We start from the raw sequence: 21,405 nt of genomic DNA, 5'->3' as shown, positions 1-21,405 counted from the left end.
TCCAGCTGATTCTAGCAGAAAACTGTGGGTATTTTCAGACCCGCTTCATATAATTGTTTAAGAAATAATTTCCATGACAAAGTACAGGATAAATATAATGGTGATATATATTTGATTATTCATTTTACAGGAAAGTATATGAAATTCCTTGGCCACACACTTCAAAATAACACATTCCTCAGGACTCTGCTGGAAGGAAAAGTTCTGGGTAAGAAGGGAAGAGGAAGGCCGAGGAAGAAGTATCTGGATTCCGTGATGGACAGGCTGAATTTGAAAAAATATGTTGACCTGAAACGCTCAGCGAGGAGAGACAAATGTAGTTGCAGCGACAAGGCCTTGCCTTTAGGATATGAATGAATGAATATGACACATATCCCCAATTTTCTTGATTGAAAGTATGCTATAAACTCACCTCTGCCCATTTGGATCCTAATTTGTTTGAACGAATGAATGTAAGGCTGTGATTTCAAATTTTCAGTAGATCTCTTGCTAATGGTACAGAATTCTATCGGGATATTAATTCAGAGAGTGTAGAACACAGCGAAGCAATGGAAAATTTCACAAGCAATTTAAACCGGCTGATAGACGTATTAAATTCATTGTATAAAAGATCACAGGTACACAACATTAGAGTGAAGTGGTAGAATATCCTCAGAGACACACAAAATGCATTTGCTTCACAAAAAGCACTGGAGTCCTTAAGAGTTACCTTAGAAAGCACTTTACCAGCTTTTGAATATTTGTGGGAAAACAATTACAGCTATGTTTTGACAGGAAAATTTACTTCACAAAGGAAAAATTAAAACTATCCTCCTAAATCAATACATCACATAGTTCCATCGTTAGATAGAGTAACAAGATTCAAACATGTTTCGACTCGTTTGAACCATCTTCAGTGAAATGGGGAGGGGGTTAAAGTAAATTTACACAATGCAAGCTAAAAATGTGCCAAAAAATAATGAAGGAACAAATAAAAATTAAAAAAGCAATAAACAACTCACTGAGAATTCAGTGAAGAAAGGTTAATACAAAACATAATTAAATCTAAAAGGTGTGTTAAAGCTAAGAAGAAAAGAAATGAAAAATAGCACCACGAATGGCTATGAGGGGAGCAAAAAAGTTTGTGAAATCAAGCCTAAGAGGAGACAACGTGCAGGCAAAATGCATTTGACAAGTGATGGAAAATACCGATGAAATTTAAAAACAGCAGCATTTTCAATTTTTTCTCAATCTGGCAGTCCCGCTCCTGATTGTTGTTTCACAGTGTTGGCTGGTTTGTTTGCGTTGTAAATGAACACTGAACATTTAATTGCTGAACATAACAGGCTTCCGTCCAAATACCGTAAAACTTCGGCCACTTGTTCGTATATTTTAAAAAATAAAATGTGAAATATTCCCTCTAATTTTCTGAAAAATATAATATAAATTCGGCCATGTTTGTTCTTCATTTTTAAATATGAACATAATTCGCATCGTAATTCAGTAATGAATAATGATTATCGAAAGAGTGGCCGGAGTTTGGGGTAACTTCGGCCGCCATAAAAATAGCTCAAGAAACGAAGTTTTCTTCGATGTAGTGTTACTTCGGCCACCGTGAATGTTTCTTTTTAAAACCTGCAAAATGCCCCGTATCAACAATCACAAACAAATTAAAACGATTTATGCTGAAAAAGATGTATAGTGATCAAATTCACTTTTTCCCAAAAGAAGAAATTATTTTATTTAGCCTAAGCATACAAGCATTGTATGATATTACAAATTACATGTTGCATTGCGTAAATATTTGTAATGGTACAAAATGTAATAAATAAAAGGTACGGAAATCATAAAGCCCAACTGTATGGAGAGAAAAGGCGGTCGGAAAAGAAGCAATCTTGTAGACTGTTCTCATAATGCACTGTCTTCTAAATGGGAAAATATCTGGGCCAGCGTCAAGTTCTTAAATGTGTATCGTCCATGTCAACTGATATCCGTCTATTTATCATTGAAAATGGAAACTGTCTTTCCCCTCCCTGTCGGGATAAACGTCCCCGTTTATTGTTATTGTGCCTTTATTAATCTCTTCTAAAGTGTTCTCGAAGTAAACAGGATGGTAGTTACAATATCTGCGGTCGCGTAATGTTTTCCTGTACGTTATTGGCATGGCCGAAGTTATCCCGGAAGAGGACAAATTTTATCACAAAACTATTCCCTGAAAAACCTATTTGATTAAAATGTATAAAATTGTGTTGATCAGTTACCAGACAAACATTTTGACCCCATAAACCACTGGAATGGAGAATTGAATGCTGGGGCTAAAGAACAGTGTTTTCTGCTGTTACCAGACAAGACAATAGTCGGGGCTGAGAAAAAAATCGATTGACTCAACAATGAGCCCGCCAATGTTATTTGGACTACCGAGTGTTGATAGAGCATTCTATTGTGTGTGCATTTTAGTTGTTGCAATTGGTTCATCTTTTCCAGTATAGAAGGCAGGAGAAAATAAGTGTTGCTATTCGTCAGTGGCCGAGGTTTCCCTGTATGGCCGAAGTTACCCCACTTTACGGTACATGTTCCCCTACAAACCCAAATAATAAAAAATAAAAAATAATACAAGTACAAGAATAAACTAAATCTAACCCTACCCATTACACTCATTTTGATGGACCACTGCTTTCCATACCCGCTGACTTCACATTTCATCATCCTCAGCGCCTGTGCCTATCTGATCACCTAATGACTTAGCAGTTCCTAATATTTTGTATGGACTGACCTACTTCCAGATAAATTCCAGTTCACTTGTGTGTCAACAGTTACATCATGACTCCCATTATCTAACTTGCTTATCACTATTAATTCAATATTACATCCATGTTTTGCCATATCAATAATAACATGCCCCATCACTATCAATTAAACTTTCCACAATTACAATATCTTACCACTTCCCCATCTTAATTACACTTCACACATCTTCCACCTTTTCAATTTATCTCCAGATTTAACACTCAGATATAACAAGCCTGCACTCACATTTCACACTTAACTGCACTAATCAACTCTACACATACAGAACTTCATGTCTAAAAGACTTACTTATCACTGTTACTCCTCAAACTGGTTCTCACTCTGCACCGTTAACTCTCTAACCATTCTTTCTATGTACATTCCTCTTGAAGCTTTATTTCACAAATTCTCTTTACCGCACATAAATACCTGTTCTTTCATCCATGACTTTTTTTATCTCACGGATTTTCTTTTTGTAGTCTTTCCTTAAATTACAGAAAACTTCTCTTTCTGAGCTCCCACTTTTTTCTATACTCTCCTATACTTTTTACTGTACCATCCTTCCCCATCTCTCTTTTTTCTCCTTCTACCTTTTTCAATCTGGGCTGTCCTCTTGATTGGATGTAGAAGCAATTCGAAAGCTCTATCTATGTTGTTTTCCTCCAACGTGACCTCCCATCCATACCTTAGTAATTGTAACTATTCTTTTACTATCTCATTCTTGTTCCACTTTCTATGTCCATTTATATTCAATATACCCTCTCCCTAGTTCATCATTCTTCTTTTTGTGCCTCCCTTCCCTCTTAACAACACCCACACTGGAAAATGATGTGATTTAATCCAATCTCCTACCTCCATTCTTACAATTTCCTCTAGCAAATCTTCCGGGCTTAATACTATGTCAATCACGCTTCCTCCCAGCTCTGAAACATATGTCAGTTTCCCAGTACTATTGCCCTCCTTCCATCCATTTAGAATATATAAATTACCCGCTGCACACATTTCTAGGAGTTTATCACCATAACTGTTTATGCCTTTATCTTCACTTCTTCTACTTTTCATCATTAACCCCTCTTCTCCTCTACTATAAACTGGGCTCTGTTCCCCTATTCTCGCATTCCAGTCTCCAAATAACAATATATCATCTTCTGTAAACTTCTCTCTTATCATGCTAATATCCACCAATAACTCTTAAAAAAAATATTAAAAAAATAAAATGCTTATTTGTGTATATAGAACTCCTCAGGTGGCAATATGCAAATGCTAAACTTATCTTCTTAACCCTTCCCATATTAAATTTAATCCAGATAACTTCTTGCATCTCTGTCTCAATATCCTCTTCTAGTCCACCAATTTCTTCCTTTTTTAGCACCACTATTCCTCCTGGGGCGCATCCCTTATTCCTCTCATTTCTTTTGTATTTATATTTAACCACAAACCCTTCCCACTATATTTCACGGCATGCACTACACCACATGTCCACACTCAGCGATTGCTCAAGGTAGACTGTGCCTTGTAAAGGAAATTTTAATCAAGATCCCCTAGAATGCCATTTTGGTATCCTGCGATCACTAAGTTGTAACCATCAACCGTCCACTATTGACTTTCTACATTTATGTATGTCGCAGTTTATTTACGTACCAACTAAACTTGCTTTATCCTCTGGCGGAAACTGTGAGTACTGAGCTGATTACCCTTTAATGTTTTTTGTTAATCATGTCTGTATTCTTGCAAGAGCAACCGAGTACAGAAATTAGGCAGTGAAAACATAAGCTGAAGATTTTTTCTCTTATTTTTTACAATTTGCTTTACATCGCATTGACACAGATAGGTCTTATGGCGACGATGGGACAGGAAAAGGCTAGTAGTGGCAAGGAAGCGGCCATTGCCTTAATTAAGGTACAGCCCCAGCATTTGCCTGGAGTGAAAATGGAAAACACGGAAAACCATCTTCAGGGCTGCCGACAGTGGGGCTCGAACCATCTGCGAGTAGAGTTGTCGGAAGGAGGCTCCTTCTCGTATTTTGTCTGAAAATGGCGCTGGACTCTGGTAATGGATCGGTGTTGATGAAATTCAAGAGTACAAAAAGTTTTCTCCTTATCGCTAACCGCCATTTTGTTAAACACTGCTATTACTGCCATCTGGTGGTAACTTATGTACTAGAGTTGATGCAAAACAAAACTCTGAGAGTTTGTCTAACCGTTACTGCAACAATAAAAATGGTACATTTTCCAAGTTTTCAAAAAAAAAAAAAAAAAAAAAAAAAAAATTCACGAAACACCGACAATCATTTAGAATAACCCTGTATAATAAACAGAACCACTATAACTATCTATGTGTATATTTAAACGGAACATACACTGGCCGGCAAAAAAGTGGATCACTTTGAAAATGTTGATTTTCTGTTCGCTAAAACAAATTTTTAAGGACATATTTCATTTTGTGATGTTCCTCTTGATCGACTATTAGAGATAATTTTCCATGCCATTAGCTTTTATGACGATCCCTTTTAACTTTTATGGTTTTATGACGGTCCCTTTTAACGTGGTTCCTCGCCCCCTAATCAAGCATTAAAGTTACTGTAAACATTTGCAGTGATAAGATGTTCTTTGTAAAAACTCTGGGGAGTTCCAAATCAGTTTTTGTTCGATCCTTGATGAGTCAAGATGCCTCTAAGTAGAGAAAATGTTGCACGTGTAATCGCCCTGGTTGAAGACGGTCGCAGCCTTCGGTATGCGGCCCATGCTGTAGGAGCATCTTATAGAAGTCTACAACGGGCCGTGCAACATTATCGTGGAACATGCGAAAGGAGACCGGGATCTGGACGTCGACGAATTACGAACGCCAGGGATGAACGATTTCTTGTCCTCCAAGTCTTGAGAGACCGAAGAACAACAGCGGTTCAGGCGAGAAATCGTCTAGAGGCTACAAGAAATGTCCGTGTGAGTGAGAGAACCGTAAGACGAAGGCTCCAGGAGGCTAACCTTACTTCAAGAAGGCCCGCTACAGGGCCACTATTAACGGGGCAGCATCGGAGAAGACGACTCGAGTTCGCGATGCAGCATCGAAACTGGACCATTCAGGACTGGAGCATGGTGCTTTTTACAGATGAGAGCCGCTTCTGTCTGAGATCTCCAGATGGGCGAGAAAGAGTGTGGAGGAGGCCTGGTGAGCGATTCTCACCCGTAACTCTCTCCCAAACGACACCATTTGGGGGAGGCTCTGTGATGGTGTGGGGTGGCATAAACTTTGAATCCCGTACTGAGCTTGTGATTCTTGATGGCAGTTCTCTCACTGCCCACCGCTATGTGGAAGAAGTTATGCAGGATCATGTTGTCCCATTTGCACAATTTACAGGCGACAATTTCATTTTAATGCACGACAATGCTCGCCCGCACGTCGCCCGTATCGTCACCCGTTACCTAGAAGAAGTTGGAATTCAAACTCTAGACTGGCCAGCAAGGAGTCCTGACCTAAATCCCATAGAGCATGTATGGGATATGATTGGGAGAAGACTTCGGTCTCAGAATATCGAGACTCTGGCTGAACTGAGGGCACGATTGGTGACAGAATGGAACAGTATTCCTCAGGAAACAATTAGGAATCTAGCGCGCAGTGTACCACAACGCCTCCAGGAGTCATCACTGCCAGAGGCGGAAACACCAGATTTTAATGTCTCTAGTGGTTTGCTAAAACATTTTCTGACAGTGTAAATCAGTGAAAGTGTTAAAATTGGAGTTAACTTAAATACAGTGAAAGACATGCAAATGAGTAAAAATTACAGGAATTACAGAAACGATAAAATGTCATAATAAAGTGAATGTCAGATAAATTTTGAAAGTGAATTTAGTGTTAAACGTGAAGGTAACATAATGTTTGATTAGTATTATCAGTATTATTATTTATTTAGGACACTGGACTAACACTATATCCATTGAAACAATTTTTTTCAAAGTGATCCACTTTTTTGCCGGCCAGTGTATATTAATACACATATATAGAGATATACCACTTCACATTGATCCATCGAATGATATAGATATACAGCTAACAAAACTCGCTCACTACATCAACAAAATATCACAACTTAAACACCTAACAAGATCACCACTCTTTATATACATTTCTGACTAAGTTTCCAGATAATTCTGGCTTCTAACAACATCATATTAGCACAAGATACCCAAAAGGTTCTACAATTAGTACCCAGAAGTCCTTAGTTTTAAAATTCTCTTAAATCAGCACAAACATACTTGTAAGTTTTATCATTACGGTGCATTACCACAAGAATCCAAAAAGTCCTAGAATTACTACACAGACATTCCTTGGTACTTCAGTGTTCCAAAGTTCTCTTGAGAAAGCACAAACACAACTAGAAGTATCCTTAACAATTGAAAAAAACACAAAATATTATTTATATTATAACCTAAACTTAATACATAATCTATACAAACATAACTTAACCTTAACAACTTACGGATTGCTTTACCTAGCTTTCTTACCTGTGAATTTATAATTTACAACATAAGAGCAACATTGAGCTTACCTGACAGATAAAAGTGATAGGACATTCATGATGACAGACCGAGACATAAGCACTTGAGCAGCAGCTGTGGTGCGCTGCAATGCAGATATACGATCCTGAGAAGATAACAGCAAAGCAGCCTGTTCTCCAAGAGGTTTAGCTAGACTTGGCTTCATCAAACCTGAAGAATGAAAGAGAATTCTCAATAAGTGTGTTAGTAACAAAAGTAAATGAAAATATAACAGAAATTTCTAAAAACAATATTACTGATTTCTCTTACCTGGCAATAGCATGCTATTGGGGCTGGTTTCTACTGTGACAGTGGGGACACTGCTTGCCCCTAATGGGTCCCACTCCTTGATGAGCAGGGGCTCAGGAGTACCTAGTCGCTTGAGGTAGCTCTCTGTCACAAGACCAAGGCGATCGTCCACAGATAAACCAAGCATATCCACCTCTAAATACACAAACACAGAGAGATCAATATCTGAGATAATTTCTAACTTAGACATGACGTGTAATATCCAAATGGCAAATAGCTACAGCTAGAATTGTAAAATGGTTTATAACCTGATAAATATATTTATGGCTAGGAACTTTCATTATAAGTACTGGGTTGTCTATAAAAATCTGAATGAAATAAGTTTTGCTTTAAAAAACTTTTTCATTCAAGTATGCCACAATGTCAAGTATGAATGGTGAAAATTATAAAGTCATTTCCAATCAACTCCACAAAACATTTCAGGTGATCATAAACATGCTTGTCTCATATTCTCTTCCTGATAAATCATTTTTTGCAGTACATATCTGAACTAACTTATTATAAAGAGCAAATATTGTCTTTGAAATTCTGTCACACTCAGAATACAAGTTGTTCAGTATGAATACTATGCTTTTGCAAATACACATCTCAAAGAAGATTCGCAAAACCTGGATTGCCGAGGATCTAGGTTGTTTATGACAAAACAGAAAAATGGGAGACACATATACACTTTCTGTGCTAAAAGTAAACTCGTGCACCTCTTTTCAGGCACACCCCCAATGGAAGTGAGCTGCATGTACCATTTTAACCCCTTACCAGCCCTCCCACCATTCTTAAATTTCTGGCAGTACCGGGAATCGAACCCGGACCCTCGAGGACGGCAGGTAATAGTGCTAATCATTACGCTATGGAGGCGGACACTTTTTGTACTGAATAACATGATTGCTTTAATGAACACACACACACCCCTACAAAAAAAATGGCACATTATTTAGCAAAGTGCATCCATCTTTCCATCTTCTTTCACTTTTATTACTGCATAGGATCACTTTAGTCAGTTCATTATCCAAGACTCTTCAAAGGGACTATCATATTTCTCCAAATCCAAAATGACCCTGAATGCAAGATGAGCCCTACTTTTCTCTTTAAAAAAAAATTGGTTTAAAAAAAGCTTTGTGATACCATACTTTTATTTATTTATTTATTCAAGTTTAATTTGAGAAAAAATAAACACACATAAGTATTGTGTAAATCCTACCTACTTACCTAATCATTTTCATTAGAGGTATCTGATGCTGCCTTTTTAAGTCCAGGTAATTCCACTTCGCGAGCCCGTATTTGTATCGCATCACACGTTATGGCCAACCTTGCATATTTCATGCACATACCTCACAATTTCATGTTAGACTTCTTTAAAGTGTCCTTGTTGCGAACCACTGAATGCCTTTCTTGTACAGTTCCTTTGTCTTCATGCTAACACCGAACATTGGCTTTAGTTATGCTGTATTTTCTTGTGGCTGCACAAATATTCTCTATTTCCGCATGTTTGATAACCATTAATTTAAAATTGGCATCATAATATCGACGAGGACCTGTTGAAAATTTGTCGGCAATACCTGTTCCATGTGTCTCTACAAGACAATGATCGATGACGAAAATATTCATACCGTCTATAAAACTGTTCCTTTTACTAAGCACAGTGTACAGTATAGACGCGTTACAATGTCAATGAGTAACAATGGCCTTTTTAAGAATTCTAAGGGTCGCATCCTTGCTATTCCAAATCAAATGACATTTTCTGCACAGCTAGGGCTTGGAAGTTCATTACGGTCAACCTTGCAATTAGCTCAAGAGATTAGGTCTTATCTTTTGATGCCATTCTGCAGATTTGAGAAATGTTTTTGTAGAGGCTAGTAAAATAACATTCTGTTTTCACTATTTGAATCAGTGATGTTACACAAAGGCACTGTGCAATTGACTGCTACAACTAGCGATGTACACTGACTGACAGAGCAAATGCAACACCAAGAAGGAGTGGTCAGAACTTTCTGCCAATTGCAGGGTAGACTGACGTCACTGAGGTATGCTCATGATGTGAAATGCGCCGCTGTGCTGCGCACGTAGCGAACGATAAATGGGACACGGCGTTGGCGAATGGCCCACTTCGTACCGTGATTTCTCAGCCAACAGTCATTGTAGAACGTGTTGTCGTGTGCCACAGGACACATGTATAGCTAAGAATGCCAGGCCGCCGTCAACGGAGGCATTTCCAGCAGACAGACGACTTTACGAGGGGTATGGTGATCGGGCTGAGAAGGGCAGGTTGGTCGCTTCGTCAAATCGCAGCCGATACCCATAGGGATGTGTCCACGGTGCAGCGCCTGTGGCGAAGATTGTTGGCGCAGGGACATGTGGCACGTGCGAGGGGTCCAGGCGCAGCCCGAGTGACGTCAGCACGCGAGGATCGGCGCATCCGCCGCCAAGCGGTGGCAGCCCCGCACGCCACGTCAACCGCCATTCTTCAGCATGTGCAAGACACCCTGGCTGTTCCAATATCGACCAGAACAATTTCCCGTCGATTGGTTGAAGGAGGCCTGCACTCCCGGCGTCCGCTCAGAAGACTACCATTGACTCCACAGCATAGACGTGCACGCCTGGCATGGTGCCGGGCTAGAGCAACTTGGATGAGGGAATGGCGGAACGTCGTGTTCTCCGATGAGTCACGCTTCTGTTCTGTCAGTGATAGTCACCGCAGACGAGTGTGGCGTCGGCGTGGAGAAAGGTCAAATCCGGCAGTAACTGTGGAGCGCCCTACCGCTAGACAACGCGGCATCATGGTTTGGGGCGCTATTGCGTATGATTCCACGTCACCTCTAGTGCGTATTCAAGGCACGTTAAATGCCCACCGCTACGTGCAGCATGTGCTGCGGCCGGTGGCACTCCCGTACCTTCAGGGGCTGCCCAATGCTCTGTTTCAGCAGGATAATGCCCGCCCACACACTGCTCGCATCTCCCAACAGGCTCTACGAGGTGTACAGATGCTTCCGTGGCCAGCGTACTCTCCGGATCTCTCACCAATCGAACACGTGTGGGATCTCATTGGACGCCGTTTGCAAACTCTGCCCCAGCCTCGTACGGACGACCAACTGTGGCAAATGGTTGACAGAGAATGGAGAACCATCCCTCAGGACACCATCCGCACTCTTATTGACTCTGTATCTCGACGTGTTTCTGCGTGCATCGCCGCTCGCGGTGGTCCTACATCCTACTGAGTCGATGCCGTGCGCATTGTGTAACCTGCATATCGGTTTGAAATAAACATCAATTATTCGTCCGTGCCGTCTCTGTTTTTTCCCCAACTTTCATCCCTTTCGAACCACTCCTTCTTGGTGTTGCATTTGCTCTGTCAGTCAGTGTATAATAAAGATGTGGGCGTTGAAGGTCGAGTTTTGACTTCTGAAATCCTTATGTCAAATATTCCACCTTTATAACACTACGAATTGCCTTTATTGTTAAGACAACATTAAGCTATAATAATGAGACATGTTTGTTCTGCTTTTGGGACATCTTCAGTCAAAGAAGAACAAGACCCATTTAAAAAATACAGTAAGGACAAAGTCCAACTATTTGATAAAAGCCTTTGCATCCTTGTTGCAACGTGACGTGTTGATGTCTTATCATGAAACCCTTTGGTAATAAGTTTAAAAAAGAAAATCTTTAAAATAACCTGCACATGGGTGTAACATAGATAACAACAGCAAAATATTGCATATATAGTTTTAACTGCATCACTATGTCCGTGGACTGCACAGATTTAATGCAACATAGCTTATAAAATAAATCGATCATGCTGACATTGATGACCCAGCATTTACAATTATTGCACACGTTATAAATTGTTTGCATAGACTATACAAGTTTGATGCCACATAAAAGTCGTTTCATAAAATGAGTCAGAGACAGGCAGACTTTTGATGAATTGCACAAGTTGGTCGTGTTTATGTTACTGACAATGTGGGCCTGAAAAAGGGAGACAAAACTGTAACTGAAAATTGATAAGTGAAGTGTGTAAAGCAATAAGTACGGGCCCATCCGGCCACTCACCTCTTCGCTCGTCCAGTGAAATCTGGATCACCTTATGGGATTCTTATCAAAATTTTGTTAATGAAGAATTTTCAGATCTACTAGCAGAAAAAGAGAATAAATGAAAACCTGTATAGAAGAACAGAAAGGATTTCCGACACAATAAGGAAAAAGAGAATTGACTTCTATGGCCACATCCTAAAAATGGACCCGAAAAGGACAACTAAAAGAATCTTTTGACTATTTCCGCAATAAGATAACCAAGCCGAACTGGTTTAAGGAAACTGAGAAGGACCTACGAGAGTTCCAAATTACAGACGAGATGCTTGAAGATGGATCCGCGAAGAAAATAACCAAAGATAACATAAAGAGGTTTCAAGACAGGGTGAAGCCAAAACGACTATACAGAGTTTCTGAAGAAGACAGGAAGGCAAGATCTGAAAGGATGAAAAAGTACTGGGAGGACAGGAAAACCTGACTCACTAACCACTGACTGATCTATTGTACCCCCAAGTGGGTGAAATGGACAAGAAGAAGAAGAAGAAGAAGAAGAAGAAGAAGAAGAAGAAGAAGAAGAAGAAGAAGAAGAAGAAGAAACTAATACACTTAGGTGCAATAATAAGAGAACTGATAGTAACTCTCCCTTGTCCGTGGAGATCAATAATCAGGCTCATTCAACCATTCCCAAATTTCAGAAGCCAGTAATCAATCTTTCCAAGACTCAATTTGAGGAGTTGGAAATGAAAGTCATGAAAAAATGGTCCCTAGTTCAATTGGCCTTGTCAATTTAAACTCAAGGATGCTATAATGATTACAGCAGAAGCAGAGAGTGCATTACAGAAATTACCATTTGAGAACCAAACTGAGATTAGATTTAATATTAGGGGAAAAAAAAAAAAAGAATATAAAAAGTAACAGCAAAGTAGCAATCCATCATATCAAAGCCAAGCAATAAGTTCATTAAAACAGAAAATAAAGGAGAATGACTTGATTTTGACAAAAGCAGACAAGAATAATGTTATGGTTATTTTGAGTAAAGAATCATAAACACAAAAAGTGGACACCTTCTTCGGCGAGAAATCATTCAAAATTATTTAAAAAAATGACCCGAATAACAATATTCTCAGAGAAATTTAATGCAACTTCTTAAACAGCCTTTTTCCATTTTTAATGAGAGAGAGTCTCAAAAACTAGTTAATGTGCACCCGAGTATCCTCATCACTAGGGCGCTACCAAAGGTGCATAAAGAGGATATACCTATAAAGACCTATCATAAATTTTTAAAACAGTCCTACATACAAGATGTCTAGATTTATCCACAATTTCAAAAAAAAAAAAATTTAGATTCAAGAGCAATAAGTTTATTAAGAATTTCAAAGAATTTTGAGATCAGACTAAAGATTTAAACAGGCAATATGTCCAGAAGATGTACTCCTTTGATGTTAATAATATGTTCTCTAATATTCCATTATCATAAACGACAAGACTAGTAAAGAATAATCTACTCAAATATAGTAGATTAAGCAGGCAAGAGGTAGAAGAGTTTATTAATATTTTCGAGTTCATCACCACTAATAATTATTTTACCTTTAACGGTCAGATTTATCAACAGGAAGTTCTCCTCATGGGCACCCCAGCTTCGGGGATCATGATGGAAATTTACATGGATTTTCTTGAAAAGAAGATTAGAAACATCAAAGGGATAATATTTTGATTAAGGTATGTGGATGAAATGTTCACATTAATTGATCACAGTAGTACTAATGGGGAGGAAGTATTGGAACAATGAAATAAAATGTACTCGGAGATCAAATTTTCATCTGAAAGCGAGAATAATAAGGCGTTTCATTTTCTTGACGTTACAGTCATTAATGACTCAAATAAGCTTAGATATAAAATTTTCAGAAAACTGACTCAGACAGCAAACACAATCAGACAAGATTCCATGCACCCAGAAGCACATAAAAAGACTTCCTTCTATAGTCTGATCCATAGGGCATACAGTATACATATGACATATTTTGATCGAAAGAATGAATTGGATGTCATCTATTTAATAGCAAAAAGCAACAGGTTTAACAGACAGTTTGTAGACAAAATTATTATTAGGAAAGTTGGGAGGAAATTGTTTTTGACACTATCTAAGGATATTAAAAAAAAAAGGACAGTTATACCCTTTTTACCTACAGCCATAATAAGATCTATGTACGAATATTTTTAAAAAACATAAGGCAAGAGTATCCTTAAAAACAACAAACAATAATGCTCACCTTTTTTATAATTATCACACTGTCAATAAAGTCAATAATAAATTTCAGAGATCCAGAGTTTACAAGCTGAAATGCCATCAATGTTCCGCAAGTTATTTTTCTATTAGATATAAAGAACACGTTAATGCTTTGAGACATGGCAGGTTCTCAGCTATGGGTGCTCATATGATGGATACTAACCACAAGTTTACGGATATGAAGCAAGATCTTCAAATTCTCTAAGTAACAATGGCGGCCTACTGAATATTTTTAAAAATATCTTTATAAATATTGTTCAAAAATGCAACCCGGTGTATAATTTGAATGAAATGTCAGAGGAAGTTAATATACTTATTGAAGAGATAATCGAAAATATTTTTCTTTACAATTGGCTTTACACCGCACCGACACAGATAGGTCTTATGGTGACAATGGGATAGGAAAGGCCTCGGAGTGGGAAGGAAGCATCCGTGGCCTTAATTAAGGTACAGCCCCAGCATTTTCCTGGTGTGAGAAGGGAAACCACAGAAAACCATCTTCAAGGCTGCCGACAGTGGGGTTCGAACCCACTCTCCCGGATGTAAGCTCACAGTTGCGCGCCCCTAACAACACAGCCAACTCGCCTGGTAACAAATTCTTTACTACAGGGTGCCAAAGTAAAGCAACACAACCTCACACCCCTCCTCCTGCTTCAAACCCCTTACAATCTCCCCTCCTAGTCAACTTTTCACAGCCTTCTAGCACAGCGTTCAGTTAGTTCCAACAATCGAGGTGATGCAGACGGCATGGGACGAGCAAGGAGGTGAGTGAATGGATGTGCCAGTACTTAATTCTTTACACATTTCACTTATCTATTTTTGCTTACAGTTTTTTCTTCCTTTTTCAGTCCCACATTGTCAATAACAACAACCTGACCAACTTGTGAAATTCATCAAAAGTTCCCCGTCTCTGACTCATTTTATGAAACGACTTTATGAATACAATTTATAAAGTGTGTAATAATTTTAAATGCTGGTTTACCAACCTTGGCACGATCAGTTTATTTTATAAGCCACTAGTTAATGTACCCATGCTTCTCTACGGAATTCTACACTGTATACAGAATTCTAAGTTAAGTAGTGCAAACAATGTGAGCAAGATGTATTAAATTGCACAGCTTTTCATATTACCCCAGAAACAGGATAAGTCACCATATGTCTTTCCTCATGTGAAGAGTGAGTTAGGGAATTTTCATTGTAAAGGCAGGCCCTCTTGCTTACTATCATTGACAATCAAGTTGGGGAGTTTTCATTATGATGGCAGTCCCACTTGCCTACTGCCAGTCACAATCGAGTGGGACAGTTTTCATTTTCATTATAATGGCAGACACTCTCCTTTCTACATCCTCAGAAAGACTGTCTCTGCGGTTTCCCCAACCGAAGTCAAAATACTGTAGGTCATTACAATGACATCCGTAGGAATGTCGCAATTAAAAGCAATGGCATCATATGAAATACTCGATCAAATGAAAAAAAAACACAAATTTTCTCACTTTTAACGAACAGTACTACGCTGCAGATCTAAATGTCCAAAGTTCCAGAGCTGGAATGATCAGGCCACAGACAGCCGTGAACACCCCTCTGCCATTATTCCGTTAAGTGTGCACACTGCTCATTCCAATTTTTAATTAAATTTTTCATTTTCTTCTGATGTTTTCTTAAGTAAGATAGGAAGCTTAAAATGGTCCACCTTTTCAATACAAATAAATGTTATAAGTTTATTTACAACATATATTTACACTTGGAACTAGTTTCGACGCTGTTTGGCGTCATCTTCAGCCAAAATGTGGGAAATAGGCATAGGCATAGTCAAAATGTTATGTGCATTTTTGAGACGATTGTGTTTGTTGAAATCTAATCTATGTTTTATACTACACTTGCGGCAGGCAACATTCAATGGAAGAGTGTCTGAAATAATTTGAATCTCCAATGCCAATTTCATCTCGAACTTCCACGTGGTTTTGTTGCGGTTTATATGTTTTTCAAGTGATTATGTTTTTGAGCCCTAACTCATGTTTATACAATTTTGACTCACCCTTCATGACCATTTTGTAAACTGACATTGTAATTCACTATTTCTTGTCTCTTATTTAATCACACTGATTTAACATCTTGTATAATGTAAATGTCTGCATGCTTATGCCTATGCCTATTTCCCACATTTTGGCTGAAGATGACGCCAAACAGCGTCGAAACTAGTTCCAAGCGTAAATAAACTTATAACATTTATTTGTTTCGAAAAGGTGGACCCTTTTAAGTTTCCTATCTTACGTTCTCAGTTCAATACGGACAAAAAATGAAATTCTTAGATTTAAATTTAGATGTTTTCTTATTCTTTATTTGTTTTTCCTTTTATCTTCTATTTAAGGACGACACACATACCCGCCCAGTCCTCAAACTAGTGGAAATAACCATTTATGGTTAAAATCCCTGACCCTTGAACCAAAGGCCAGCAAGCTAACTATTTAGCCATGGAGCCGGACAAATCTATCAATGCCTCAGAGTAGGGATCAAATAGCTGGAATAATATGATGAACCAGTGTGTTACATACCAGTCGCATTACAAAATTTATAAATCAGAGGAATAGCATGCTACAGAAGAAAGTTATCTAAGTCCCCAGCTACCTACTTCACAACGATATTCAGGCAGTCTGTTTTACTCAGTACGCAGCAGTAATCCCATCTATTCACAGATGAGTGGAAACAGAAGAGACAAATCACATCACAACAAACATTGGTCAATGTAATGTTATTGTTGATCAATTTTATGAGCTTTCGATGTTGTAGGCCTTCATATTTAGTTTTCTTCTGGCTTTGTGACATTAGAGCATCTAATGTACTGTAAAGGGAGTGCTCCCTTCTTTCATGCTTCCCTCTTGTCTTATTCTTCAAGTAATCGTTTCTTTATGTTTTTTATCATTTTTATAATCATCTTCATCATTTTCCTTGTCGATATGGATCAATGACCATGCGTTTTTACACCTGAAGACAATCATGACAAAAGCCATCACGAGTTAACACGACTGAACAATCTGCAAGGATGCAAAGACTTTTATCAAATAGCTGAACTTCGTCCTTACCATATTTCTTAAATGGGTCTTGTTCTTATTTGATTGAAGATGTTCTGAAAGCGGGACAAAACATGTCTCATTATTATTCACAGTATTGTAAAGGTGGAATATTTGACATAAGAATTTTACAAGTTAATACTTATGACAATACGGGCTCAAGCATGAAGTTTAGTATATGTACGGTCGAGTTTTGAGCACGTGGAAGGCAGGGGTAAAGAGAAGCAGATGGTTACTGTGGTAACTGCCCATGGTGTTCATTACTGCTGCCATAATTCCATATTCGTTAACACATTACTGTTGCGTCGCGAATTCAAGACAACCCTTGATTTTTCACATGAAATTCTGAGAGAAAAAAGTCGTCTTTGGAATAGGAGAAATATGGTATTTGTCCCTGGAGCCTACAACAGCCAGAATAAATTTGGAAAGATAGTGGAGGGGAAAAGACCTGCAAGGAAGACCTAAAACCCGATGGATGGACACGATCAAGGTTGATCTAGTTACCAGAGGATGGACAGTGGATGCTCCATGACAAGTTCTATATGGACAGAAAGATGTGGAAGAGGCTCATTAACAGTACCCGGGAGAGTGGAACTGTACATGATGATGATGATGATGATGATGATGATGATGATGATGATGGTATTTGGCCCTTGTGGTATTCCTAGTACTTTTCCGTATGTTCTGATCTTCGTGCCCTTTTTGCTGTTGAAAATATTTGAGTTATGAAGGCTTTTTTTCTCTTTTGTGACTACCAACCGTTTGTGTGCGAGATTTTTTGTATAACTTTAACTTCTCTGTGGTGTCTTCATGGTGTAAGGCCAATTTCCTTTCTGCATCCTGTTGTGAGATATTTTAAGTCAAGATTATACTGTACCAGTTGTCTCAGAAGTTTCTAATCTTGTATTCGCAATATGTATCCAAAGAATCCCAGTCTCCTTTTTTGAGATTAGCATCAGTAATGAGTTCCAACTTTTTGTACATGACTTCGTTCGGCACTATCCACCACTGTCCGTCTTTCTGGTATTTTTTCTTGATGCAGGATTTTCCAATTCTTCTTTCAATTTTCTGGAGCCTGTCTTTGATTGTTCATTCAGGTGGATGTGCGTTTCTGCTGTGGTTTCCAGTTGTAGTGATTCTTTTTTGTAGATGCTCCAGGTTATGTGTGCTTCAGCTAACTTGTTTGCTGAGGTTTCTTCCTTCGGTTGCTTGTTATTACTTCTTTGAGGTATTTGAACTGGGTGGCAATTTTAACTTTATTACCATTTATATTTAGTTTTTTTAAATGATGTTGGATTTAGGGGTATAATTTCTATCTTTTCAAATTATATTTCGAGGCCAATTTTAGTTGCAAGGTTTTGAAGTTCTGATAAATGCATTTTGGCTTTGTTCAAGTCAGTTGCTAGTAATGCGAAGTTGGCGAAACCAAGGCAGTTTGCTTTGATTTTTCTGTTTATTTTTATTTTTGGGGGCATTTCTTAAACCATTCCCTCGTTACCATTTCTAGAATGCAGCTGAACAGCAGTGGTGAGAGTCCATCATCATGGCATAGTCCTGTTTTGATCTTGAATGGTTCCGATAATTTACCCCTGAACTTCACTTTTTACTTGGTGTTTGTGAGGTCAATTTTATCATATTTGTTCATTTGGGGTATAGTCCGAGGTGACTCAGAATTTTTAGTAGGGAATCCCTGTGGATGCAAATATATGCTTTTTTGAAGTCTATAAACATTATCACCATATCTCTGTTTCTTCTCCTGTTATAATCCGTTATTAGCTTGAGACTCATAATCTAGTCAGGACAGCTTCTTCAAGGTCTGAAATCTCCCTGATATTCTTCTAGTTCTTTCTCAAGTTGTAACCTGATTCTGTTAATGATTATTCTTAAAAAGTTTTTGCATGTTATGTCAAGGAGTAAGATTTCTGTGTAATTGTTGGGGTTTGTTTGCCTGCTTTTTTGTAGAGTGGGTGGATGATGGCTGTCATCCAGTGATCTGGTAGTTTTTCTTAATCCATACGTCGACAAGCTGTTGGTGAAAGAAAATTTTTGCTGATCATCTTACATATTTCCAGACTCCTACAAAGATCAGATCTGCTCCTGGCGCTTTGTAATTTTTCATCTCATATGGTGCTTGATTTTTTCTGGTGGTGGCGTTATTGGAGTGTTGGTATCCAAGTTGAGGATTTCAGTCAGTTTTGCATAATTTAGGAGTTTATTGGAATATTTAGTCAGGATTTCCATATTGTCTTTATTATTATGGGCCAGCTTACTGTTTTTATCCTTCACTGGTAGGGTTGGGGGATTTGTAATTTTTGAGTTGCTTTTTGAATGTTTTGTAGTAATCTCATGATTGTGTTTTGCTGAATTCTTCTTCAATTCTTTCCAATGCATCCTTATGGTGTTGTCTCTTCAGGTGGTTTCCTTTCTATCAAACCTGGAAATCACAATCAGTGTCTTAGTATGGAGTTATTGGACCCTGTACGTAGAGGCATGCTTTGTTCATTTGTGGTATGCTGCCCACCTGGTGGTTGAGGCTGTCCTGTTCTGCCCTACCCCACTTTTTGAAGGCAGCCTTCTTGAGATCAACCAGGGTGAGAGGTGGGTCCCAATGTCTTCACACCACCTGCTTGAGAAAGTCCCAGGCATGTTCAATTGGATTCATTCCAGCAGACTCTACAGACCATTCTGTACAAATGTTTTGGATGGGCATAATGCTGTCTTACAGAACAAATCCATCTCCAACATGTTGCCAGTGTGGCCAAACACTGAATGGGCTGAAGGATTCAGTCCCAATATAGTACACTAGTCGTAATGCCCTCAATGATGATGAGTGGTGTCCAGCATCCGTATATAAAGCTGGCCAAAAAATATGACAAATATTCCTCCCAGTTGGACCTGTGGTATGGTATATACCACTCATCTGACATAAATTTTCTCTCTCAACACCCTCCAACATACATACATACATACATACATACATACATACATACATACATACATACATTATCATTATAGACTGTTATGCCTTTCAGCGTTCAGTCTGCAAGCCTCTGAGAATTTACTAAACATCGCCACAATCCTCGATTTGCAACTAGTGTTGTGGCCTCATTTAGTTCTATACCACTTATCTTTTAATCGTTAGAAACCGAGTCTAACCATCGTCGTCTTGGTCTCCCTCTACTTCTCTTACCCTCCATAACAGAGTCCATTATTGTCTTAGGTAACCTATCCTCCTCCATTCGCCTCACATGACCCCACCACCGAAGCCGGCTTATGCGTACAGCTTCATCCATCGAGTTCATTCCTAAATTAGCCTTTATCTCTTCATTCCGAGTACCCTCCAGCCATTGTTCCCACCTGTTTGTACCAACAATCATTCTTGCTACTTTCATGTCTGTTACTTCTAACTTATGAATAAGATATCCTGAGTCCACCCAGCTTTCGCTCCCGTAAAGCAAAGTTGGTCTGAAAACAGACCGATGTAAAGATAGTTTCGTCTGGGAGCTGACTTCCTTCTTACAGAATACTGCTGATCGCAACTGCGAGCTCACTGCATTAGCTTTACTACACCTTGATTCAATCTCACTTACTATATTACCATCCTGGGAGAACACACAACCTAAATACTTGAAATTATTGACCTGTTCTAGCTTTGTATCACCAATCTGACATTCAATTCTGTTGAATTTCTTACCCACTGACATCAATTTAGTCTTTGCAAGTGATAAAAATCATTGCTATCCGTATTGAAGATACTGAATGTAGGATGCTAAAAGGTTAGTTTTTTCACCTATTCAATACATATAAATTTTATAAATTAGGAATTTATTATTGATTCCACTTGAGACATGTTTCGCCCTTCTTTGAGGGCATCATCAGTCAAAATATCACCTCAAGGTAAAAAATCAGGTAACTGGTTAGTAGTTGACATGTACAAATTAATACATATTATTAATACATATTATTAATACAATTACAAAAATTAAGTATGGGAAATAGTTGTACAAAAGTGATGGTTGAACATATAGGTTTATAGATGAAAAGTCAGCACCAATGCCATCGACACATCAGATAACTTCCACTGCATACAATACAACTTTCAACAACACGCCGGAACCCAGCGCACATCGGCACAAATATGGCGTGCCACTACGGCTCCTCTTCGCAGTCAGAATGAGAAGATGCCTCACCCCAGCTTTAACGCTCTGACTCTGCAGTTGCCGTATACATTCTAATCTCTCCACAGCAGTTCACAACACAAGCAACTCTATTCTATCTCACCAGACCAGAAAAGAACAATAACTTCATCCCGAAGTCCGCCATACTTTATTCCACGGAACAATATCAATTTGTCTCACCGGCATTTCACACCGATGTCTTCACATCACATTCGAAGCTACAGAAGTCAACTAAAAGA

General features: G+C 38.6%; 1 protein-coding gene across 1 annotated transcript in view; it reads right to left on the bottom strand.

Annotated features, from left to right (window-relative positions):
* Positions 1-21,405, bottom strand: part of LOC136858059 (probable E3 ubiquitin-protein ligase HERC1) — an 850,878-nt gene that overhangs the window by 325,846 nt on the left and 503,627 nt on the right. The window contains exons 44-45 of the mRNA XM_068225263.1: positions 7,572-7,745; positions 7,313-7,472 (exon numbers count right to left, since the gene is read on the bottom strand). Of these exons, the coding sequence (XP_068081364.1) occupies positions 7,313-7,472; positions 7,572-7,745 (334 nt within the window). The remainder of the gene's footprint in view (positions 1-7,312; positions 7,473-7,571; positions 7,746-21,405) is intronic.

Source organism: Anabrus simplex, chromosome 1, assembly GCF_040414725.1.
Source record: "Anabrus simplex isolate iqAnaSimp1 chromosome 1, ASM4041472v1, whole genome shotgun sequence".
Classification (NCBI taxonomy): domain Eukaryota; kingdom Metazoa; phylum Arthropoda; class Insecta; order Orthoptera; family Tettigoniidae; genus Anabrus; species Anabrus simplex.
This window is presented reverse-complemented; position numbering and strand designations above follow the sequence as displayed.